The sequence below is a fragment of the Carcharhinus amblyrhynchos genome, unplaced genomic scaffold, assembly GCF_965287045.1.
Source record: "Carcharhinus amblyrhynchos unplaced genomic scaffold, sCarAmb.v2.hapA scaffold_431, whole genome shotgun sequence".
Taxonomy (NCBI): domain Eukaryota; kingdom Metazoa; phylum Chordata; class Chondrichthyes; order Carcharhiniformes; family Carcharhinidae; genus Carcharhinus; species Carcharhinus amblyrhynchos.
In genome coordinates this window covers 29,581-55,674 of record NW_027650171.1, presented here as the reverse complement: position 1 = coordinate 55,674, position 26,094 = coordinate 29,581, and the positions used below count along the sequence as shown (strand labels likewise).

At 47.7% G+C, this 26,094-nt stretch overlaps 1 protein-coding gene across 1 annotated transcript; it reads right to left on the bottom strand.

Moving 5' to 3' along the window:
• Nucleotides 1-337: 337 nt before the first annotated feature.
• tmcc1b (transmembrane and coiled-coil domain family 1b) lies at nucleotides 338-26,094 on the bottom strand. The gene is made up of 4 exons (XM_080183811.1): nucleotides 25,928-26,094; nucleotides 23,366-24,291; nucleotides 2,711-2,846; nucleotides 338-2,060 (listed from the first exon to the last, which is right to left on the bottom strand). Exons 1-4 carry the CDS (start codon nucleotides 26,009-26,011, stop codon nucleotides 1,767-1,769), a joined length of 1,440 nt encoding a protein of 479 aa, XP_080039937.1. The 5' UTR covers nucleotides 26,012-26,094; the 3' UTR covers nucleotides 338-1,766.

The following is a 26,094-nucleotide window of genomic DNA, read 5'->3' as shown; positions in this document are numbered from 1 at the left end:
GTACACTGGACACTAGTCTCTGTAACACGGTATGATATTCTGTAATTATACACTGGGACACTATTCCCTGTAACACACGGTGTGATATTCTGTAATTGTACACTGGACATTGGTCCCTGTAACATGCCAGGCTTTGAAAAGCATGATGTGGAGATGCTGGCGTTTATTTGGTCGCAAAAGCCACGAGTTTTCGAAGCGCTGCTTCTTCTTCAGGTGAGACCTTGCCCGAGACCTGGTGTTGTGAGACTTGTTACTTTGAAAAGCATAGTGAGATTGTCTCCCTGTCATCATGTACAAAGCAGTAATGATAGGCAGACTGATGAACAGTGGAGGTCTTTATTTCAGTACAGTACAATATGTGCAGCTGGCTATCTGCAATAATGAACAAAGTGTAAATGTCATTGATGGGGGGAGGGGGCAGAGGGCTCTTGTAAAGTAGCCTATATGATTAATTCCACTGGAGTGGCCCAGCTACCTCCCAGCATTATTCACACCTGTAGTACAGACACTGCCCTGCTTCTATTCACAGCTGGGACAGCGCAGCCCTCATAGGTATAACAAGCAGCTGCAACCTGGGCAACCGGCACCTTCCCACCATCACATCATAAGCTGTGCTCAGCTAAAAATAAAGCTTATTGCTTTGCATTTGCTGTGGACAAAGGCAATTCTCATTCTGAAAGGGTCTCAAACGGTCGCTATACCCTGCACTATCACGACTGTGCCAGTGCCAATCTTCAGCTCCTCTCTGCTTTACAACTCTTTCCTCGAGGACTCCATGTTTGCTGAAGATGTCTCGACATGAGGGTCCATGCAACACCAACAGGAATAGAGGGCAGCCGACAACCAATCATCCGCCCTGCTACGCAGAGCGCCCACCCCATCTCCCTCACAGCTTGGTGAGGTGGGATTGAGGCTTGGGGTGTGAGGGGAGGGGCGGGCGCCTGGTGGGGGGGAGGGTGCATCTCCCTTTACAATCTGTTACTCTGTTTAAATTACCAAACACTATTTAGTTTTTAAAAATTGCAAATTCAATCACTGAAAATGGCATTGATCTTCAAAGCAGCATGGAGGCAGTGAGGCTCTTTCGAGTGTCACACTCTTCACATCAGTGTATGGGCTGGACTCAGGGCTAGACCGTTTGGTTTTAATGGCTGGAAGAAGGAGACCTGTTAGTGCCCTTATTACTGGGGGAGTTATCAGTCTGCAGGGCATCTCATCTCCTATTTATCCAGGCTTGGGAGATGGCAGTGAGCTGCACAATTCAAGCTTGTCCCAGAGTGTACAGTCTTTCCGTACAGATCATCGTGAAGCATCCCAATGAAATAAAACCCTGAATCCATTGTCCAGAAGGTGGAATGTGCTCCTATTTCACAGTATGATACGTCTCAATATTGCAGATCTGGGCCGAGTCAAAGAAAATCATGTTTAAAAATGAACAAAGTACACTGTGCACTAAATTTTAGGCAATTTTGTTATTGTCTTCCCCCCTCCCCCGAGAGAGATTTGGAGATCGAGGAAGGTTAGTATTGAACCATCAAGCTGTTGGCACTTCTCTCTGTCTCTCCTCACTCAGTCTGTACCTTACTGGAGAAGAGTTCACACAGGCATTCATTATACAAAGCAATATCCAATTCAATTCCATCTTCAAATACTATCAGGGAAACAAAAGCGGTTTTTCTCATTTGTAAACAAATCCACTCAAGGTCCTTATACTTCATGGCTGGGCCCATGTCTCAGGCTTGGAGTAATGTGAGAGACAAAATGAGTCACCCAATGTACCTGGTGATCAGCTGCCAGTTCCTCCAAGTCACGCCCAGAAAGACCAGAAAAAACAAAGTGCTGAACGTCCTGCTTCGTGTTTTCATCAGCGGCAGCAAGCAATTAGCCAGTGTGGACACGAAGACTAGGATTACAGCCATCACTGCAAGAAGCACATTGATCAGTTTGCCGAGTAAGGTTCGGGCTGTACCATTCTCCAGACCCTCCAACTGGACCACCTGTTGCTGCTGCTGCTGCAACTCCATCTTGGAGATACGAGTCTGACAGGCTTCCAAAGCCTCCTGCAAAACATAGCATCACATATCAGCTCTGACAGCCCGAGGCACAATCCAGCACACTGAGGCATCGACAGTGACCTGCAGAGCTGTTGTGGGTGGCAGGGGGAGGAGTGGGGCCAAACGCAAGGCAGGCGGGGCCCAGGCTGGGTGTCAGGCAGGGGCCGGGCAAGAGGCGGGTGGGCCAGGAAAGCGGCAGGCGGGTGGGAGTCAGTCGAGAGGCAGGCAGGTGGGGGTTGGGCGAGAAGCGAGTGAGGACAGAGAAGAGGTGGGTGGGGGGTCGGGTGAGAGGTGACCCAGGGCAGGGGAGAAGTGAACTGGGCAGGGGAGAGGCGGATGGGTGGAGAGCAGAGAATGAGACTGGGGGGATGGATTCTGTCCTTTTAATCAGAAGCAGGACAGACTGAGCACAACTCCGAGAAAAACCAAAAGTGCTACACTTAAGTTACTTTTTGTGAATTGAGAGGAAAATTAGAAGAAAAATGGCACGGTGAAAGGTCAGTGCAGAACGGTTTGAGAAATGCTTCAAAGTGCAAGTGGTGTGGGGGGAGACAGCTGGACATGAGATGGGGAATTTGATTTTCAGCTGGCTGAGGTTTGACTGACTGACAAGAAGTAATTTTTACTTTGACACTGAGCTGAATCTTCTCACTGACCTGGATGTCCTGTGCTCGTTCTGATGACTGGTAAGCAATCTTTTCCTCCATGCTCACTAGCTCCTGCTTGAGGTTAAGGATTTCATTTTGATGAAGCTCTGTCAGATCATTGAGCTGATCCTCAAGTCGCTCACACCTGTCACAGAGAAAAAAAAAATCTGAGATAACAAATTATAGACTGCATCACTGCAAAGCACCAAACAGCAACCTGAACTCTTCTGAAATGGAAAGAAAGCGGGGATAGAAATCGGAATGCAGAAACACTGCTCCGCCCTCTGGACACGCTGCTCAATCTGCGTGAACCACATCCCTTCTCTCGCAACTGGGGGGAACCCTCTCTCTCTCCACCTCCCAATCTGAGGGTACAGTCTCCCACCGCCCTCCCCCCTCGCTCTGCAGGCACAGTCTCTCTCTCTCAGCCTGGCGGCACAGTCTCTCTCTCTCAGCCTGGCGGCACAGTCCCTCTCTCTCTCTCAGCCTGGCGGTACAGTCTCTCTCTCTCTCTCAGCCTGGCGGTACAGTCTCTCTCTCTCTCTCAGCCTGGCGGCACAGTCCCTCTCTCTCTCTCAGCCTGGCGGCACAGTCCCTCTCTCTCTCTCAGCCTGGCGGCACAGTCCCTCTCTCTCTCTCAGCCTGGCGGTACAGTCTCTCTCTCTCTCAGCCTGGCGGTACAGTCTCTCTCTCTCTCAGCCTGGCGGTACAGTCTCTCTCTCTCTCAGTCTGGCGGTACAGTCTCTCTCTCTCTCAGCCTGGCGGCACAGTCCCTCACTCTCTCTCAGCCTGGCGGCACAGTCCCTCACTCTCTCTCAGTCTGGCGGCACAATCCCTCTCTCTCTCTCAGCCTGGCGGCACAGTCCCTCACTCTCTCTCAGCCTGGCGGCACAGTCCCTCTCTCTCTCTCAGTCTGGCGGCACAGTCCCTCACTCTCTCTCAGCCTGGCGGCACAGTCCCTCTCTCTCAGCCTGGCGGCACAGTCCCTCTCTCTCTCTCAGCCTGGCGGCACAGTCCCTCACTCTCTCTCAGCCTGGCGGCACAGTCCCTCTCTCTCTCTCAGCCTGGCGGCACAGTCCCTCTCTCTCTCTCAGCCTGGCGGCACAGTCCCTCTCTCTCTCTCAGCCTGGCGGCACAGTCCCTCGCTCTCTCTCAGTCTGGCCGCACAGTCCCTCTCTCTCTCTCAGCCTGGCGGCACAGTCCCTCTCTCTCTCTCAGTCTGGCCGCACAGTCCCTCTCTCTCTCTCAGTCTGGCCGCACAGTCCCTCTCTCTCTCTCAGCCTGGCGGCACAATCCCTCGCTCTCTCTCAGCCTGGCGGCACAGTCCCTCGCTCTCTCTCAGCCTGGCGGCACAGTCCCTCACTCTCTCTCAGCCTGGCGGCACAGTCCCTCTCTCTCTCTCAGCCTGGCGGCACAGTCCCTCTCTCTCTCTCAGCCTGGCGGCACAGTCCCTCTCTCTCTCTCAGCCTGGCGGCACAGTCCCTCTCTCTCTCTCAGCCTGGCGGCACAGTCCCTCGCTCTCTCTCAGCCTGGCGGCACAGTCCCTCGCTCTCTCTCAGCCTGGCGGCACAGTCCCTCTCTCTCTCTCAGCCTGGCGGCACAGTCCCTCTCTCTCTCTCAGCCTGGCGGCACAGTCCCTCTCTCTCTCTCAGCCTGGCGGCACAGTCCCTCTCTCTCTCTCAGCCTGGCGGCACAGTCCCTCTCTCTCTCTCAGTCTGGCCGCACAGTCCCTCTCTCTCTCTCAGCCTGGCGGCACAATCCCTCACTCTCTCTCAGCCTGGCGGCACAGTCCCTCGCTCTCTCTCAGCCTGGCGGCACAGTCCCTCGCTCTCTCTCAGCCTGGCGGCACAATCCCTCACTCTCTCTCAGCCTGGCGGCACAGTCCCTCGCTCTCTCTCAGCCTGGCGGCACAGTCCCTCGCTCTCTCTCAGCCTGGCGGCACAGTCCCTCGCTCTCTCTCAGCCTGGCGGCACAGTCCCTCTCTCTCTCTCAGTCTGGCGGCACAGTCCCTCTCTCTCAGCCTGGCGGCACAGTCCCTCTCTCTCTCTCAGCCTGGCGGCACAGTCCCTCTCTCTCTCTCAGCCTGGCGGCACAGTCCCTCTCTCTCTCTCAGTCTGGCCGTACAGTCTCTCTCTCTCTCAGTCTGGCCGTACAGTCTCTCTCTCTCAGCCTGGCGGCACAGTCCCTCGCTCTCTCTCAGCCTGGCGGCACAGTCCCTCGCTCTCTCTCAGCCTGGCGGCACAGTCCCTCTCTCTCTCTCAGCCTGGCGGCACAGTCCCTCTCTCTCTCTCAGCCTGGCGGCACAGTCCCTCTCTCTCTCTCAGTCTGGCCGTACAGTCTCTCTCTCTCTCAGTCTGGCCGTACAGTCTCTCTCTCTCAGCCTGGCGGTACAATCCCTCACTCTCTCTCAGCCTGGCGGCACAGTCCCTCACTCTCTCTCAGCCTGGCGGCACAGTCCCTCACTCTCTCTCAGCCTGGCGGCACAGTCCCTCTCTCTCTCTCAGCCTGGCGGCACAGTCCCTCACTCTCTCTCAGCCTGGCGGCACAGTCCCTCTCTCTCTCTCAGCCTGGCGGCACAGTCCCTCTCTCTCTCTCAGCCTGGCGGCACAGTCCCTCTCTCTCTCTCAGCCTGGCGGCACAGTCCCTCTCTCTCTCTCAGTCTGGCCGTACAGTCTCTCTCTCTCAGCCTGGCGGCACAGTCCCTCACTCTCTCCCAGCCTGGCGGCACAATCCCTCACTCTCTCTCAGCCTGGCGGCACAGTCCCTCACTCTCTCTCAGCCTGGCGGCACAGTCCCTCTCTCTCAGTCTGGCTGTACAGTCTCTGAAGAAGAGGTAAAGCAGAGAGATAAAGAATGAGTGAGGAAGTGAGGCGAGAGGAGTTAAGGGTGTAAATGAACAGAATATAAGAACATTGAGCTGTGACTGACAATTTGAAAACAATTATTCATTCCCAGGTATAAATCTGTGCTTTGGTTGAATTTACAATATCAGGAACTAAGAATCTGCAGCTTAAAAACACACTTGATTCCAATAGTCTGCAGATCAGAGGAAATAAATGATCCTTTATGAAAAGCATCTGACAGTAACATAATGTATTGCACTTCATTCTTTTTAACAATGCATACTGTGTTGCAGAAAGATCGGCACACAGTACCTTGTGAATACAGCACCAGACTTTAGTAATCCCACCTATCATGCTGGAGACCAGGAGTCAATTCCCCAAATGAAAGTCTAATTTAATGAGTGGCCACAATCGTTCGCACTGCTGACTCATATCGCCAGGGTTCAATTCCAGCTTCAGGTAACCATCCGTGTGGAGTTTACACATTCTCCTCATGTTTGCATGGCTTTCCTCCGGGTGGTCCAGTTTCCTCCCACAGTCAAAAAGTTGTGCAGGTTAGGTGGATTGGCCATGCTAAATGTGCAGGGTTAAGGGGGTGAGACGAGGGATATATATAGGAGAGATAGGGAGAAACTTTTCCCGTTTAGTACAGGGGTCAATAGCTAGGGGGAAAAAGGGGGCAGGAAATTTGACAACCATTTTCCCCAGAGGGTAGCTGGAATCTAGAATTCACTGCCTGCCACAGAGCAGGAATCCTCACAACACTTGAGAAGCATTTAGATGAGCATTTGAAACACCACAGCATACAAAGCTATGGACCAAGTACTAAAAAATAGGATTAGAATAAAAAGGTGTTTGATCGCCAACACAAACATTATGGGCCAAAGGGCTCTTTTTGAACTCCATGACTACAATGAGCAGATAATTTGTTTTTGTGATGTTGGTTAAAGGATAACTATTGACCAGGGCACAGGGGAGGACCACCCTGCACTTCTATTCATAGAACCTTGGTGAGGCTGCAGTTTCATATCTGATCTGAAAGATTCTGGATCTTGGATTTAAATCTCAAGAGTGGGACTTGTACCCATAGAATACAATTATATTGAGCTAGGGGGCTGCCATTTGGAGCACCAAATCTATCCCAGCTCTCTGCAAGAGCCAAAGAACTAGTTCCATTTGTCCACGGTTTGTCCTTTCAGGTTCTTATCCAAGTTTCTTCAGCAAATACCATTGAATCTACCAATGATCAGTTTCTTCTGATCTACTCTACCCACACTCCTCATAATCCTGAATATCTCAGTCAAATCTTCTCTCTTCTTCAAGGAGAATAGTCCCAGCTTTTCTAATCTATCCACATGACTGAAGTTTCTCAATCTTTTCTGCATTCGCTCTAATATTTCCACATCCTTCCAAAAGTGTGGTGCCCAGAACCAAACACGATACACCAGTTCAGGCTGAACCAGCTGAAAGTAATGCTTTGCTTTTGTATACTATGGTCCCATTTATAAACTCCAGGACCATATTTAACCGCTAATTTGTGGCAGAAAGAGGGGAAGTGTGATTACGAAGCCAAAGTTGACAATTTAAACAGTGTCACAAGAATGCGGATAGGAACTGGGTCTTGATGTCTCAGCTGCCAATCAGATCTCTTTGTATTCTTTCACAGGATGTGCACATTTCTAAGCCCAGCATTTATTGCCCAGCCCTTTCTGATCCCTGAACCACCTTCCCGAACCGCAGCAGTCCATGTGTTTGTTGTAGCTACACCCACAGTAGGGAGGGGGATTCATAAATCTTTACAGTACAGGAGGTCATTTGCCCCATCAAGTTTGCATTAGCTCTCTGAAAGAGCATTTATGGGATGTGGAGGTACAGTGGTATTGTTGATACCCTTTGTAATCCAAAGATCTAGGGTATGCTCTGGGGGCCCTGATTCGAATCCCACTATGGCAGATGGTAAAATTTTGAATTCAACAAAAAGCTGGAATTAAAACTTTAATAGTGATCATGAAACCATTGTCTATTGTTGTAAAAACCCATCTGGTTCACTAATACCCTTTAGGGAAGGAAATCTGCCAGCCTTGCCTGGTCTGGCTACAGGTTATTCCAAACCCACAGCAATTTAATTGGCTCTGAAATGCTCCCCACTCAGTTTAGCGCAATTAGGAATGGACAATAAATGATTTTAAAATTTACCTAGGCCATACCCCATAACCTTGCACAACTTTCTTTTCAGATAACAATCCCTCTGAATATCTCGATCAAACCTGTCACCCTTTGGGTGAAGAAATTTTTTCCTCATATATTTCTTCCTTTTGCAATTAATTTGATTCTGTGCCCTCTCATTCTTGATGCTCTCAAGTGGGAACAGTTTCCCACTATTTACCTTATCCACACCCCTCAAGGTCTTGAATACCTTTATCCAGTCTCCTCTCAGCCTTCTTTTCTTCAAGGAATACAGTCCCAATCTCTCCAATCTATCCTCATAACCACAGCTCTTTACCCCTGGAATCATTCTTATGAATCTCCTCTGTACTCTCTCCAATGCCTTTGCATCCTTCCTTAAGGATGGTGCACAGTACTGGACGCAGTACTCCAGATGAAGCTTAACTATTGTCTTTTACAAGTTCTAACATGACTTCTTTACTCTTATATTTAATATTCCTATTTATAAAGTCCCAAGTTACCATTTGCTTTATTCACTAATTGATCTCTCAACATGCCCAGCCATCTTGTTCATGTTGCAACTGTACAAAACTCAGGTGCAGCTGCACTTGGAGTATTGCGTACAGTTCTGGTCGCCGCACTTTAAGAAGGATGTGGAGGCATTGGAAAGGGTGCAGAGGAGGTTTACCAGGATGTTGCCTGGTATGGTGGGAAGGTCTTATGAGGAAAAGCTGAGGGACTTGAGGTTATTTTCATTAGAGAGAAGGTTACAAGGTGACCTAATTGAGGCATTCAAGATGATCAGAGGGTTAGATAGGGTGGACAGTGAGCGCCTTTTTCCTTGGATGGTTATGGCTAACATGAGGGGGCATAGCTTTAAATTAAGGGGTGGTAATTATAGGACGGATGTCAGAGGTAGGTTCTTTACTCTGAGGGTAGTAAGGGCGTGGAATGCCCTGCCTGCAGCAGTTGTGGACTCGCCAACTTTAAGGGCGTTCAAATGGTCAGTGGATAGGCATATGGATAACATTGGAATAGTTTAGGTTGGAGGGTCATTAGACTGGTTCCACTGGTTGGCGCAACCGGTGGCCTGTACTGCGCTGTAATGTTCTATCTATCTTCAATAACTGATGTAGATATACACCAAGGTCCTTCTTTTCCTGGAACTCCTTTAGAGACCCTCTCTTCACTTTATACTGTGTCTCTATATTCTTCCTGCCAAAATGAATCACCTCACACTTCTCTGCATGGAACTTCATTTGCCTATCCAATCCACCAACAAATCTATGTTTTTTTAAAGTTCAAGGCTATCCTTATCTGTTTGAAATCTTTGTATTATCGATAAATTTTGAAATCACTGTCCAGGTCATTAATATACATCAGGAAGAGCAAGGGCCTCAAAACTGACCCCTGGGGAACTCCACTACAAATCTTCCTCCAATCTGAAAAACAACTATTTCTCACTGCTGTGTTTCCTGTCACTCAGCCAATTTCTTATCCAAGTCCGACTTTCACTTTCATTCCATGATCTTGAATTTTGCTTAGAAATCTGTTGTGTGTCTCTGTATCAAATGCCTTTTGGAAATCCATATGCACCACATCAAGTGTTGCTGTTCTCAGCTTTCACTGTTACCCCCTCAAAGAGCTGCAGCAAGTTAGTTAAACATGATTTTCCCTCATTGAATACATGACGGTTTTCCTTAATTATCCTGCACTTATCTAAGTGGCTATTGATTTTGTCCGGAACAATAGTTTCTAGAAGTTTCCCAATTACCGAAGTCAAATTAATGATCTGTATTTGCCAGTTTTATCCTTGCAGAACAAGGGTGTAACACCCACAATTCTCCAGTTTTTTGGCGCCACCCTCTGCCTAAGGAAGACTGACGGCCCCTGCAATTTCCACTCTTTATTCGGTACCCTTGGTTGCTTCTCATCCTGGAACCTTATCAATTTTAAGTAAAGACTGCCTTTTGAACACCCCCTCCCTCTGAATTGTAAATTATTCTCATGTCTCATTTACCATATCTCTCGCATTGACCTGGATAGCATCGTCTTCCTTTGGAAAGACAGATGCAAAGTGCTCATTTAATACCTCCACTTTTTCTCTTGCCCCCACATGCAAGTCTTCTTTTTAATCCTCAATTGACCCTATTCTTTCTTTTACCACTTTTTTATTATTTATATGCTTACAGAAAACCTTGGGATACCCTCTTATGTCAGCAGCCAGTTCGTTTTTGTGTTTGCAGTTTTTTCTCTTTTCATGCTGTCTTGTATTTTCTATTTTCATTTTCCTTCTGGTCTATATGCAGCCCGATTGTATTTTCAAACTGACATTACACACACTTCCTCCTTTTCATCAAGTTAGCTAGTCCTGCCTCGTTTAAACCCTCACCATCAGCACTATTATCACCCCTGTGAAGACATTAGTTCCAATCTTGTTAACATATAACAGGTCCCAATACTTCAGTAATCTAAAGCCCTCCTTCACAGAACTCCAACTCTCCAGCTAGGTGTTGAATTGTTCAACCCTATTCTTATGCTCATTTGCATATGGCACTGGAAGTAATTCTGAGATACTTAGGGATCCTCATGGGACGAGTGATCATAATATGGTTGAATTTCTGATCAGATGGAGGATGAGAAAGTAGGGTCCCAAACATGTGTCCTCTGTTTGAGCAGAGAGGAGTATGATAAGATGAGGGCGGAATTGGCGAATGTAGAGGAGGAAGGAGGGTGGGGACCAAATGCCTCAGCCTCTCAATCTGCACAACAGGTTTGAGGTTCTTGCTCCCTGCTCCCAGTGTGGACAAGAATGAGGGCTGCGAGGTTGGTGAGCAAACTGCACACGGTATAGTGATGCAGACACAGGACAAAGAGAAGGTAGAAAGGAATGTAGTGGTAATTGGGGATAGTGGGGTTAAGGGTATAGACACTGTCTTTTGTCACAATGATAAAGAGCACAGAAGGGTGTGTTGTCTGCCTGGTGCTCGGGTCCAGGATGTCGCATCTAGGCTGCAGAGGAACCCGGAGTGGGAGGGTGAGAATCCGGTCGTTGTGGTGCACGTGGGTGCCAACGACATAGGCAAAATGGGAACTAAGGATCTGGAGAGGGAGTATGAAAAGATGGGAATGGAATTAAAAAGCAGAACCGACAAGGTGGTTATCTCTGGATTACTACCTGAACCGCGTGCAGAGGGGCATAGGGTAGATAGGGTTAAAGAGGTGAATGGGTGGCTCAGGGATTGGTGTGGGAGGAATGGTTTTGAATTTATGGGGCATTGGCACCAGTATTGGGGCAGGTGGGACCTGTTCAGGTGGGATGGTGTTCGTCTGAACCGTGCTGGGACCAGGGTCCTGGCAAATCGTATAACTAGGACTGTAGACAGGGCTTTAAACTAATTAGAGGTGGGGGGGGGGTGCAAGGGTAGGTGAAATTACAGGGTCTAAAGTAAAGGAGAGGGTACAGGTACAGGAAGAGGCCAAGGATGTCCCAATAATAAAGGGAGTAGGGGGCATGAGTAAGGTTGGTAGCGTTCCTTCAAATAGGGTCCAGGTGAAGGCTGGGATGAAGACACTTTATCTGAATGCACGAAGCATTCGGAACAAAGTGAATGAGCTGGTGGCGCAGATCAGCACAAATGGATATGATCTGGTGGCCATTACAGAGACGTGGTTGCAGGGTGACAGGGACTGGGAGCTGAATGTCCAGGGGTATCAAGTGTTTAGGAAGGATAGGCAGGAGGAAAAAGGGGGTGGGGTAGCTCTGCTGATTAAGGATAGTATCAGGGTGGTAGTAAGGGAAGATATAGGCGCCAAAGAGCAGAACGTGGAATCGTTGTGGGTGGAGATTAGGAACAGCAAGGGGAGGAAGACGCTGGTGGGTGTCGTCTATAGGCCCCCAAATAATGACCTGGAGGTGGGGCGGGCTATAAACGCGCAAATAAATGACGCGTGCAGGAACGGAACGGTGATAATTATGGGGGGTTTCAATCTACATATTGATTAGTCGACCCATGTTGGATGCGGTGGGCTTGAGGAAGAGTTCTTGGAATGCTGCCAGGGTAGTTTCCTTGAACAGTGTGTGCTGGAGCCGACGAGGGAGCGAGCTATCTTAGATCTGGTGTTATGTAATGAGGCAGGTAGAATTAGGGACCTTGTTGTGAGGGATCCTCTTGGGGAGAGTGATCATTGTATGGTGGAGTTCCTGATGCAGATGGAGGAGGAGAAAGTAGGATCCCGGACCTGTGTCCTTTGAACAGAGGGGAGTACGGTAGGATGAGAGAGGAATTGGCGAATGTAGATTGGGGATGCAGATTGGCAGATAGGTCTGCTGAGGAACAGTGGAGGATCTTTAAGGAGATCTTTCTTGGTGCTCAGCAGGACTTTATTCCGATGGTAAAGAAGGATCGTAGGAGAAGAGATAATCAGCCGTGGATAACGAAGGAGATAAAGGAGAGTATTAAATTAAAAGCTGATGCGTTTAGAGTGGCTAAAAGTAGTGGGCGAGAAGAGGATTGGGAGAGGTTTAAATATCAACAAAAAATGACGAAGAAGTTGGTAAAGAAAGGAAGGATAGACTATGAATCTAGGCTAGTGCTAAATATAAAAAAGGATAGTAAGAGTTTTTATAAATATATAAAAAGGAGGAGGCTGGCTAGGGTGAATGTTGGACCCTTAGAGGATGAGGGGGGAGATTTAGTGGTGGGGGATGAGGAAATGGCTGAGACCTTGAATAAGTTTTTTGCTTCGGTCTTCACGGAGGAGGACGCAAATAGTTTGCCGGGTGTTAACGATGGAAAGATGGTATGAGTGGAGGGCCTGAATGAGATGATTGTTACTAGAGAGGTAGTGCTCGACAGACTAGAGGGACTGATGGTGGACAAGTCCCCAGGACCGGATGGAATGCATCCAAGGGAATGGAATTAAAAAGCAGAACCGACAAGGTGGTTATCTCTGGATTACTACCTGAACCGCGTGCAGAGGGGCATAGGGTAGATAGGATTAAAGAGGTGAATGGGTGGCTCAGGGATTGGTGTGGGAGGAATGGTTTTGAATTGTCGGTTCTGCTTTTTAATTCCATTCCCTTGGATGCATTCCATCCGGTCCTGGGGACTTGTTCACCATTAGTCCCTCTAGTCTGTCGAGCACTACCTCTCTGAAGGAAATGGCAGAGGTGATAGTGGATGCCTTAGTGATTATTTTCCAAACCTTGCTGGATTCCGGGGAAGTGCCGGAAGATTGGAAAACGGCTAATGTTACGCTGCTGTTTAAAAAGGGTAGCAGGCAAAAGGCAGGGAATTATAGGCTGGTTAGTTTAACGTCTGTTGTAGGAAAAATGCTTGAATCCGTCATCAAAGACAAAATAGCGAGGCACCTAGAGAAGAATTGTTTGATAGAGCAGACGCAGCACTGATTCGTTAAGGGGAAGTCGTGTCTGACGAATTTATTGGAATTCTATGAGGGTGTGTCTAGTGCGGTGGATAGAGGGGAACCGGTGGATGTGGTGTTTCTCAATTTTCAGAAGGCATTTGATAAGGTGCCGCACAAAAGGTTAGGGGGCATGGAGTTGGGGGTAAGGTGTTAGCGTGGATAGAGATTGGCTGTCAAATAGGAGGCAGAGAGTGGGTGTCAATGGGTGCTATTCGGATTGGCGGTTGGTGACTAGTGGAGTGCCCCAGGGATCGGTGCTGGGGCCTCAGCTATTTACCATTTATATAGATGATCTGGAGGAGGGAGCTGAGTGTAAGGTGTCGAAATTTGCTGATGACACAAAGATAAGTGGAACAGCAAATTGTGCGAGGGTGTAGAAAGTCTGCAGAGGGATCTGGATAGGCTGAGCGAGTGGGCGAGGACCTGGCAGATGGAATACAATGTTGGCAAGTGTGAGGTTATCCACTTTGGTAGGAATAATAGTAGGAAGGACTACTACTTACAGGGCAAAAAGCTGCAGCATGCTACGGTGCAGAGGGACCTGGGGGTCCTTGTGCACGAGTTGCAAAAACCCAGCCTACAGATGCAGCAGGTGGTCAGGAAGGCGAATGGGATGCTGGCCTTCATAGTGAGGGGGATTGAATATAAAAGTAGGGAGGTCTTGCTGCAACTGTACAGGGCACTGCTGAGGCCGCAGCTGGAGTACTGTGTGCAGTTTTGGTCGCCGCACTTGTGCAAGGATATTTTGGCCTTGGAGGGAGTGCAGAGGAGGTTCACTAGGCTGATACCGGAGTTGAGGGGGTTGAGCTATGAAGAGAGGCTGAATAGACTGGGCTTGTACTTGTTAGAGTTTAGAAGGATGAGGGGGGATCTTATTGAGACGTATAAGATGATGAATGGGATGGATAGGATAGAGGTGGAGAGGTTCTTCCCGCTCAGAAAGGACAGCAGGACTAGGGGGCACAGCCTCAAGATAAGTGGGGGGCAGTTTAGAACAGAGTTGAGGAGGAACTTCTTCACTCAAAGGGTGGTGAATCTCTGGAATTCTCTGCCCGTTGAAGTGGTGGAGGCTGCCTCGCTAAATATATTTAAGACGCAGGCAGATAGGTTTTTGGTAGGCAAGGGGATTAAGGGTTATGGGAACTGAGCCACTTCAGATCAGCCATGATCTTATTGAATGGCGGGGCAGGCTCGAAGGGCTGGATGGCCTACTCCTGCTCCTATTTCTTATGTTCTTATAGATTGGGGGCGCAGATTTGTTGGTGGGACGGCTGAGGAACAGTGGAGGATTTTTAAAGAGATCTTTCTCGGTACTCAGCAGAAATATATTGCAATGGTAAAGAAGGACAGTAAGAAAAGGAATAACCAGCCGTGGTTATCGAAGGAAATAAAGGAGAGAATTAAATTAAAAGCTGATGCGTTCAGAGCAGCTAAAAATAGTGGGTGATTAGAAGATTGGGAAAGATTTAAAAAACAACAAAGAATGATTAAGAAAGCGATAAAGAAAGGAAAGATAGAGTATGAAGCTAAACTAGCTCTAAATATAAAAAACGATAGGAGAAGTTTTTACAAATATATAAAGAGGAGACTGGCTGGAGTGAATGTTGGACCCTTGGAGGACAAGAGGAGGAATTTAGCGGTGGGTAACGAGGAAATGGCTGAGGTTTTAAATAAGTTTTCTGTGTCGGTCTTCATGGAGGAGGACACAAATAGCTTGCCGAATATTAAAGATAGAGGGTTGGTAGGAGATGAGGTCCTTAATACACTTACTGTCACTAGAGAGGTAGTGCTTGATAGACTAACGGGACTGAAGGTAGACAAGTCCCTGGGACCAGATGGAATGCATCCCAGGATTCTGAAAGAAATGGCAGAGGTGATAGCAGATGCCTTAGTAATTATTTATCAAAATTCGCTGGACCCTGGGGAAGTGCTGGAAGATTGGAAAACAGTTAATGTTATGCTGCTCTTTAAAAAAGGTAGCAGACAAAAGGCAGGGAATTATAGGCCAGTTAGCTTAACGTCCGTAGTTGGAAAAATGCTAGAATCCATCATCAAAGAAGAAATGGCAAGACACCTAGAAGAGAACGGTTTGATCAAGCAGGCGCAACATGGATTCGTGAAGGGGAAGTCGTGTTTAACGAATTTATTGGATTTCTATGAGGACGTGACTACTGCGGTAGACAGAGGGGAACCGATGGATGTGGTGTTTTTAGATTTCCAGAAGGCGTTTCATAAGGTGCCTCACAAAAGATTGCTGCAGAAAGTTAGGGTGCATGGAGTTGGGGGTAAGGTGTTAGCGTGGATTGAGGGTTGGTTGTCTAACAGGAAGCAGAGAGTTGGAATCAATGGGTGCTTTCCTGGTTGGCAGGTGGTGACTAGTGGAGTGCCGCAGGGATTGGTGGTGGGGCCTCAACTGTTTACCATTTACAAAGACGATCTGGAGGAGGGGGCTGAGTGTAGGATAACAAAATTTGCTGATGACACGAAGATGAGTGGAAAAGCAAATTGCGTGGAGGGTGTGGAAAGTCTGCAGAGAGATCTGGATAGGCTGAGTGAGTGGGCGAGGACCTAGCAGATGGAGTATAACGTTAGCAAATGTGAGGTTATCCACTTTGGTAGAAATAATAGTAGGAGGGATTATTATTTAAAGGGTGAAAAAGCTGCAGCATGCTACAGTGCAGAGGCACCTGGGGGTCCTTGTGCACGAATAGCAAAAACCCAGTCTGCAGGTGCATCAGGGGATCAAGAAGGCGAATGGAACGTTGTCCTTTATAGCGAGGGGGTTAAAATATAAACGCAAGGAGGTCTTGCTGCAACTGTACAAGGCACTGATGAGGCCGCAACTGGAGTACTATGTGCAGTTTTGGTCCCCATATTTGCGAAAGGATATATTGGCCTTGGAGGGAGTACAGAGAAGGTTCACCAGGCTGATACCAGAGATGAGGGGGTTAGCTTATGAAGAGAGATTGAATAGACTGGGTCTGTACTCGTTAGAGTTTAGAAGGCTGAGGGGGGATCTTATAGAGACTTTCAAGATAATGAAGGGGATAGATAGGGTAGAGGTAGAGAGATTCTTCCTGCTTAGAAAGGATAGCAGAACTAGAGGGCACAGCCTCAAAAGGGGGGCGGGGGGGGGCGCGCAGTTTGGAACAGAGTTGAGGAGGAACTTCTTCACTCAAAGGGTGGTGAGTCTCAGGAATTCTCTGCCCGTTGAAGTGGTGGAGCCTACCTTGTTGAATATATTTAAGTCACGGGTAGATATGTTGCTGATAGGCAAGGGAATTAAGGGTTATGGGGAGAAAGCGGGAAAGTGGAACTGATCCACTTCAGATCAGTCATGATTTTACTGAATGGCGGGGCAGGCTCGAAGGGCTAGATGGCCTACTCCTGCTCCTATTTCTTACGTTCTTACTTTAAGTTCCGCTTTTTAATTCCCTCTTTAAAATTTACTTCAGGCCCTCATTCTTTTTCCTATGTCATTGGTCCAAACGTGGAGCACGATCTCTGGCTGCTGACACTCCCCCAGAAGTATTTCCTGCAACCTCTCTTCCTTTCCAGGATTTTGACCCAGTGACAATGAAAGAGCGGTGATATATTTCCAAATAGGACGGTGTATGGCTTTGAGAGGAACTTGCAAGTGTATCTGTTGCCCAGTCCTTCTTGATGGCAGAGGTTGCAGATTTGGAAGTGCTGACAAATCTATGAGTAGGAGGGAAGAGGGATATGGTCCTCAAAAGGGTCGAGGGTTTCAGTTAAGTCAGGCAGCATGGCCATTGCAGGCTTGGAGGGCTTGCATCTTGTTGATGGTACACATGGCCATTGCATGTCAGTGGTGGAAGGAGGAGTGGATCATGTTTCAGGTGGTGGATGTAGTGCCAATGAAGTGGACTACTTTGCCTTGGATGGTGTTGAGCTTCTCAAGTGTTATTGCAGCTACACCCATCCAGGCAAGGGGCTAGTATTCCATCGCACTCCTGACTTGTGCCTGTACATGGTGGACAGGCTTTGGAGAGTCAGGAGGCGAATTAGAACAAAGAACAAAGAAAATTACAGCACAGGAACAGGCCCTTCGGCCCTCCAAGCCTGCACTGGCCATGCTGCCCAATTTAACCAAAACCCTCTAGCCTTCTGGGGACCATATTCCCATACTATTCATATTTGTCAACGCTTAAAACTCACTACCATATCCGCTTCCACTACCTCCCCCGGCAACAAGTTCCAGGCACCCACTACTCTGTGTAAAAAATCTGCCTCGTACATCTCCTTTAAACCTAGTAATTGACTCTTTCACCCTGGGAGAAAGCTTCTGACTATCCACTCTGTCCATGCCTCTCATAATCTTGTAGACTTCTATCAGATCGCCCCTCAAACTCTGTTGTTCCAGTAAGAATGACCCAAGTTTCTCTAACCTCTCCTCATACCTAATGCCCTCCATAACAGGCAACATTCTGGTAAATCTTTCTGTACACTCTCCAAAGCCTCCACATCCATCTGGTAGTGTGGCAACCCGAATTGAACACTATATTCCAAGTGTGCTCTAACTAACATTCTATAAAGCTGCAACATGACTTGCCAATTTTTAAACTCAGTGCTCCGGCCAATGAAGGCAAGCATGCCGTATGCCTTCTTGACTACCTTCACCACCTGCATTGCCACTTTCGTGACCTGTGTACCTGTACACCCAAATTCTTTCGCCTATCAATACTCTTAAGGGTTCTGGCATTTACTGTATATTTCCTAACTGTATGAGACCTTCCAAAATGCATTACCTCATATTTGTCTGGATTAAACTCCATCTGCCATCTTTCTGCTCAAGTCTCCATCTGATCTATATCCTGCTTTATGCTCTGATGGTCCTCATCACTGTCCGCAAATTCACCAACCTTTGTATCATCCACAAACTTACTAATAAATCCAGTTACATTTTCCTCCAAATCATTTATATATATTACAAACAGCAAAGGTCCCAGCACTGATCCCTGAGGAACGCCACTGGTCACAGCCCTCCATTCAGAAATACACTGCTACCCTCTGTCTTCTTTGCTCGAGTAAGAAGTCTCACAACATCAGGTTAGAGTCCAACCAGTTTATTCGATAGTAATCTTACAAAATTGTAATCTTACAAGATGTGAGACTTCTTACTGTGTTTACACCAGTCCAACGCTGGCATCTCTACATCATGACTTCTTTGACCAAGCCAGTTTTGTACCCACCTTGCTAGCTCACCTCTGATCCCATGCGACTTCACCTTCTGCACCAGTCTGCCGTAAGCGGTCTTGTCAAAAGCCTTACTGAAGTCCATGTAGACAACATCCACTGCCCTACCCTCATCAATCATCTTCGTCACTTTTTCAAAAAACTCAATCAAGTTCATGAGACACGACCTCCCCTTTACAAAACCATGTTGCCTCTCACTAATGCGTCCACTTATTTCCAAGTGGGAATAAACCCTGTCTCGAAGAATTCTCTCCAATAATTTCCCTACCACTGACATAAGGCTCACCGGCCTGTAATTACCTGGATTATTCTTGCTACCCTTCTTAAACAAAAGGAGGGCATTGGCTATTCTCCAATGCTCTGGGACTTCCCCTGTAGCCAGTGAGGATACAAAGATTTCTCTCAAGGCCCCAGCAATTGCCTCCTTTGCCTCTCTCAGTATTCTGGGGTATATCCCATCAAGCCCTGGGGACTGGTCTACCTTAATGTTTCTCAAGAACCCCAATACCACCCCCTTTTTGACCTCAACGTGACTCAAACCATTTACACATTCTTTCCTAGACTCATCATCCACCAAGTCCTTCTCTTTGGTGAATATTGATGCAAAGTACTCATTTAAAATCTCACCCATTTCCTCTGGCTCCATGCATAGATTCCCTCCCTGTCCTTGAGTAGGCCAACCTTCTCCCTGGCTACCCTCTTGCTCTTTACATATGTATAAAAAGATTTGGGATTTTCCTTAATCCTGCCGGCCAATGCGTTTTCATGACCTCTTTTGGCCCTCCTTATTTCTTACTTAAGTTTCTTTCTACTCTCCTTGTATTCCACACTTGCTTTGTGTGTTCCCAGCCTCCGAGCTTTAACAATAGTTTCCTTTTTCTCTTTGACTAGGCTCAGAATTTATCTCGTTATCCAAGGTTCCCAAAATTTGCCATACTTATCCTTTATCCTTCATCCTTACAGGAACATGCTGATCCTGAATCCCTATCAACTTACACTTGAAAGCCTCCCACACGCCAGATGTTGATTTGCCCTCAAACATCTGCCCTGAATTTACATTCTTCAGTTCCTGCCTAGTATTGTTGTAATTAGCCTTCCCTTACTCCTGCTAATGTTCCTGCAACACTAAGGAGGCACCACCAAGGGGCAGCACCTCCTGTTGAAGATGGTCATTGCCTGGCACTTGTGGCATGAATGTTACTTGCAACTTGTCAGCTCAAGCCTGGATGTTGTTCGGGTGTTGCTGCACTTAGGCATGGACAGCTTCAGCATCTGAGGGGTTGTGAATGGTGTCTAACATTGTGCAAACATCAGCAAATATTCCCTCTCCTGATGTGCTGACTGTGTCAGCAGACATGTCTTGGATGCAGTGTCATTCAGAACATTCTCCCACCACGAGGAGCAGAGCAACAAGCACAATACAAACATCACTGATACAAGTGATAGTGTCTTTATAAATAATCAAAAGCCACCACTCAACACACAAACTCACCAAAATGCACAAAGACCCTCCAACACACAGACTACCTTCCACAGGCACACACAAAAAGACCCCTAACACCACAGACCAGCTCCTACAAGCACAGGCACACAAATCCCACAGACACAACTTCACCTCCCACACATAGAACATAACAGCACAAACACGCCCTTCGGCCCGCAAGTTGCGCCAATCATATTCATACCTACCAGGCGTATCTATAACTCTCAATCCCATTAACTCCCATATACTCATCCAGAAGTCTCTTAAAAGACCCCAGCGAGTTCACCTCTGCTACCATCAACAGCAGCTGATTCCACTCACTCACCACCCTCTGAGTGAAAACCTTACCCCTAACATTTCAATCTGGATGGCCATAAAACATTAGATAGGGGTCATGGGTAGAGAGGTGGACTGGTGGTGTTGAGATGGCGGCGTGGGCTCATTGGGCCGAAGGGCCTGTTTCCCAAGCTGATTTTGTTCTTTGTTCTTTATCTCCTCTGTACCTGCTCCCCAGCACCTTAAACCTCTTGTAGCGACCATTGCAGCCCTGGGAAACAGCCTCTGAGAATCCATCCTATTATACCTCTCAACATTTTATAAACCTCTATCAGGTCCCAGATCATTTTCCACCGTGAATACTGAGGCAAAGTCCTCATTAAGCACCTCTGCCATGTCTTCTGGTTCCACACAGACTTTTCCCCCTTCACCTTTTATAGGTCCTATCCCTTCAATTCTCACCCTTTTACTCTTCACATATTTGTAGAACGCCTTGGAGTTCTCCTTAATCTTACCCGCCAAGGCCTTTTCATGTCCCCTTCTGGCTCTCCTAATTTCCTTTTTAAGCTCCTTTCTACAGACCGTATATTCCTCGAGATCCTTAACATCTCCTAGCTCTCTGAACATTCTGTACGCCTTTCTTTTCTTTCTGACTAGGTTCATTACAGCCTTCGTGCACCACGGTTCCTGCGACCTACCAAAACCTCCCTGTCTCATCAGAATGTTGTCGTGCAGAGCTCCAGTCAAACATTCCTTGAAAATACGCCACCTTCCTTAGGTACTTTTCCCCAAGAACACCTCCTTCCATTTTACTCGTCCAATTTTCTGCCTGATGTGTTCATATTTCCCCTTACTCCACATAAATACCTTCCTAGCCTGCCTGATCCTATCTCTTTCTAATGCTATCGTGAAGGAGATAGAATTATGATCGCCATCCCTGAGATGCTCTCCCACCGAGAGATCCGACACCTGTCCCAGGTTTATTAGTCAGCACCAGGTCAAGTACAGCCTCTCCTCTCGTAGGCTTATCCACGTAGGCTTCCTGAACACACTGAACAAACTCCTCCCCATCCAAACCCCTTACCCTAGGGATATTCCAGTCGATGTTTGAGAAATTAAAGTTTCCCATCACGACAACTCTGTTATTACTACATCTCTCTAGGATCTGTTTCCCTATCTGCACCTCAACTTCCCTGTCGCTATTGGGCAGCCTATAGAAAACACCCAAAGTTATCAACCCCTTGCTGCTCCTAACTTCCACCCACACAGACTCCGTAGACAGTCCCTCCACGGCATCCACCTTCTCTACAGCCACGACACTGTCCCTGATCAACAGTGCCACTCCTCCACCTCTTTTGCCTCCCTCCGTGTCCCTCCTGAAACACAGTACAGAACACAGAACATTACAGCACAGTACAGGCCCTTCAGCCTTCAATGTTGTGCCGAGTTATGTCTAATCCAAAGATCAAGCTATCCCCTCCCTATCATTCTGGTGTGCTCCATGTGCCTATCCAATAACCGCTTGAAAGTTCCTAAAGTGTCTGACTCCACTATCATAGCAGGCAGTGCATTCCACTCCACATCCCAACCACTCTCTGAGTGAAGAATCTACCTCGGACATCCCTTCTATATCTCCCACCATGAAACTTATCGTTATGCCCCCTAGTAACAGTTACATCCACCCGAGGAAATAGTCTCTGCACGTCCACTCTATCAATCCCACTCATCATCTTATAAACCTCTATTAAGTCACCTCTCATCCTCCTCTGCTCTAAAGAGAAAAGCCCCAGCTCCCTCAACCTTTCCTCATAAGATCTACCCTCCAAACCAGGCAGCGCCCTGGTAAATCTCCTCTGCACTCTCTCCAATGCTTCCACATCCTTCTTATAGTGAGGTGACCAGAACTGAACACAATATTCCAAATGTGGTCTCACCAATGTCCAATATAGTTGCAGCATAACCCCACAGCTCTTAAACTCAAACCCCCTGTTAATAAACGCTAACACACTATAAGCCTTCTTCACGGCTCTATCCACTTGAGTGGCAACCTTCAGAGATCTGTGGATATGAATCACAAGATCTCTCTGTTCCTCCACATTCCTCAGAACCCTGGCATTGACCCTGTAATCTGCATTCAAGTTTGTCCTACCAAAATGAATCACCTCGCACTTATCAGGGTTAAACTCCATCTCCACTTTTCGGCCCAGCTCTGCATCCTATCAATGTCTCTTTGCAGCCTGCAAGAGCCCTCCACCGCATCTACTCTTGGTGTCATCAGCAAACTTACTAACCCACCCTTCAGCGCCCTCTTCCAAGTCATTGATAAAAATCACAAATAACAGAGGACCCAGCACTGATCCCTGTGGTACACTGCTGGTAAATGGCCTCCAGTCTGAAAATTTTCCTTCCACCATCACCCTCTGTCTTCTATGAGACAGCCAATTACTTATCCAATCGGCCAAATTTCCTTCTATCCCACACACCCTTATCTTCTTCATGAGCCTACATCTGAACCCCAGCACCTGAAGTACCCAGTCCTGTCCCTGAGACATCCAAGTCTCCGTAATGGCCACCACATCACATTCCCAAGCAGCGATCCACGCCGTAAGCTCATCCATTTTATTCACTACACTCCTGGTGTTAAAATAGACACACTTCAGACCCTCGGTCTGGACGCTTCCCTTCTCCATCACCCATCTAACCACCCTCTCATACTGTCTACAGTCCTTCTGTACTTGGGAGCTAACCTCCTCGCCCTCAGTCACCTCATCTCGATTCCCTCCCCCCAACCTTTCTAGTTTAAAGTTCCCCCAGTAGCTCTAGCCAACCTTCCTGCCAAGATATTGGTCCCCCTGGGATTCGGGTGCCACCAGTCTTTATTGTACAGGTCACACCTGCCCCTAAAGAGGTCCCATCACCCCATAAACCCACACCGCCCCACATATACCCCAATCCCATTGCCACCTCCATACCCATCTCCAGCCCATCCCTCACTCAATCCTCACACACACATCTCCACCCACACAACCTCATGCCCCCCAATTCACACTCACCACTGCCCCCACACACTCTCCCCCACGCACCCACACACACACATCCACACCCAGCACTTTGCAAATGAGTTAAACAGGACCAGCTGGAACACACACTGAATACACAAGGAATGAATTTCAATCAAACCAAATACAATCGACAATCGGGCAGGGAGTAGGAGGTGGTGTCGGAGGCAGCTCCTTGCTTTGACTGTACCTGTATCGTTCTTCCTGGAGTGTTTGTAACATGAGGGTATAATCCCTCTGATAGTGAGATTTCAGAGTTTCGAATGATTCCTCCAATCGGGCCTGTGTCTCCTTCACTTGGTGCAGTTCCTGGAATATTCCCTCCAATCCCAAATTGGAGAGTTCTAATGGGTTTGTTTTTGAGGTGGATAGCTCCACGGGTGTCCCCGACATGCTGTTGGCACCTGATCCCGACGTGCCACTTGAGCACTCCTCCTCACTGCCGTACTTGGGGCTGAATTGCAGATTGCCACAGATGCCTAATCCCTTGAGGCATTCCTCGGCCTGAGGTTCATCTAGCGAATCCTTGAGACTGGGAATATTATCAGCGCTGCCAAATCTGTTACGCAGAAGCGAGGCAAACTCCCGTGGCTTCGAGACTACAGCACCTGCAGCCGAGTGGGTGGCCTGGGAAAAGCTGGAGAGTCCACCCCGCACGCTGCCCACCACACCTTCGCTGAAACCGCTCACCTTGGCACCCACACCTTTCAGACCCTGCTGCATATCCCGCAGCACATCCTTTGGTTGGCGAGGAATACCGTTGTACTCAATCTCACGCAGTTTGCGGTGGTAGTGCTCTAGTTTGCGCTGTAACTGCAGGATTGTCTGAGCTGACTTCTGGTTCTTTTTCTCAAAGACCTGCTTGATACGGGCACCCTGCTGCCGGTCCGCATTGTTAGCCAACTTCAGATACTCTGCCACATTGTCATCACGGGCTGTCTGCTCCACCTTTAGCTGTTCTGTCAGCTTCAGGACTTTTTGCTGCAGGTGGGCGATGGCCGCCTTTGTCCGCTGAGGGTCCAGGGTCGCATCCAGGCCATCCACACTGACCCCACCATCGGAGCTTGAGGCAATCACACTCGACGGGGCCAAGCTGTTCAATTCCAGCCGTTCGATCTACAACACAGAACCACAGGTCAACAAATTGTATATGTGTGATTCCCCTAAAAAGTAGAACAAATGGTGAGAATTCTACAGCAGGTCGATTATGAGAAATACCGTTCACAACCCAAAAAATTATTTAAATGATAAAAACATACAGCCCTGAAATGTAATCGCTGAATCAAAGCCGAAGCCATCCAGCCTAACGCTAGCTATTCACCAACAATACATTTGGACTCATCTTTAACCATCAGTTCAGAACTTGTTTAACTGCAACAAGTGAGTCACTCACCTCCTGACTCCCCAAAGCCTGTCCCACCATCTACAAGGCAGGCTAGGAGTGTGATGGAATACTCCCCACTTGCCTGGATACTCCAACAGCACTCAGAAGTTTGACACCATCAGGACAAAGCAGCCTGCTTGATTGTCATCACATCACAAATATCCACTCCTTCCACCACTGAGACTTAGTGACAGTGTGTGTACCATCTACAGATGCTCTCTAGCAACTCACCACTGTTCCTTAGAGAGTACCTCCTAAATCCCTCCAAGTCACTCACCATCCTGACTTGGAAATATCTTGCCGTTCCTTCACTGTTGTTAGGTCAAAATTCTGGAACTTCCTCCCTAACAGCACTGAGGGTGTACCTACTTATACAACATGGACAGTAGCAGTTCAAGGCGGCAGATCACCATCAATTTCTCAAATGGCAATTACGGATGGATAATGAACGCTGAGCAGGCAGTGACACCCACATTGCGTGAAAGAATAAACATCAGAGGCAACAGAAACAGTGCAAAGTTAAATCCACACCCTCCCCTCAACCAGCTCCTTGCTTGGTATCTATTCCTGGTTCTTATTACTCTGTAGATGACAGTAAATATGCACGCAGTGCATATGCTGGTTCCTCTGTACACATGGGAACATTTCTGCTCCTGGTCAGGTTATATATATATATATACTCAAAATCCAAAATGAATGGGAATTTCCATGAAAACCTCTCCCTATGTGTCTCTCTCAGACTGGTTTTGGTGTGTCTAATTACAGGTGATGCTTGACACAGAGACAACAGTTAATGAACACTTAGAAACCAAATGATTACCACACAGATCGTATAGTGATAACAGTCACAAGGCAAAGATTGGCTCAACCCTCAGGGCTGACTGAATACAACAAGGGGCAGCTCAGTTTCAATGATGAAAAGGAAGTGTGTCAGCAAAACTAACTTAAACAGCTCTGACACAAAGCTAAAAAATGTGAAAGGGCTGACTGGAATTCGAGAGAGTTTCAGTGGATATGGAGTTTGTAGAGCTGAACATCCGTCACTCTCTCTGGATTTACCAAGTGCAGAAGTCAGGCTCCAGTCACCAGGCTGCTGGGGATTAAGGGTTGAAGACAGGGAAAAAAAATCCCCGGCTCAGAAAGAAAGTGAAGGTCAGTCAGGGTGTCTGTTTCTGAGCATAGCACAGTACTGTGATGTGAGTGGGGAGGGTATGGGAGAACAGATATTTAAACAAACTGGATCCCAATGGCAGCAAACTCAATTGGTTAGTGGATAAGGAAGGTGGGATAATGTGTATTTACAAACTGATAAGACATGTAAGTCCAAACAGCTCACTTGAGGAGTTAAACAAACAAGATCAGACTCACCCATAAGTAATCAGGCTTCCTCCAGCAACCCTGCTTCAATCTCACCTGGCTACGTTTTTGCTGAACTTGTTTCTTCCAGTACATTGTTACCCGTGAATGGAATTCTTATTCTGAGCAAAGCAAAGCCCAAAACCAATCGGTTCATTCACCGCAGCTACACAAATTAA

Bases quoted from the DNA above. Each gene is read 5' to 3' on its own strand.
- tmcc1b (XM_080183811.1), bottom strand. From the start codon at position 26,011: ATGTACTGGAAGAAACAAGTTCAGCAAAAACGTAGCCAGGTGAGATTG. The intron at 24,292-25,927 runs GTGAGTCTGATC...TCTGTGTTGTAG, and splicing joins GGAAGCCTGATTACTTATGG to ATCGAACGGCTGGAATTGAA. The intron at 2,061-2,710 runs GTCAGTGAGAAG...TATGTTTTGCAG, and splicing joins AACGAGCACAGGACATCCAG to GAGGCTTTGGAAGCCTGTCA.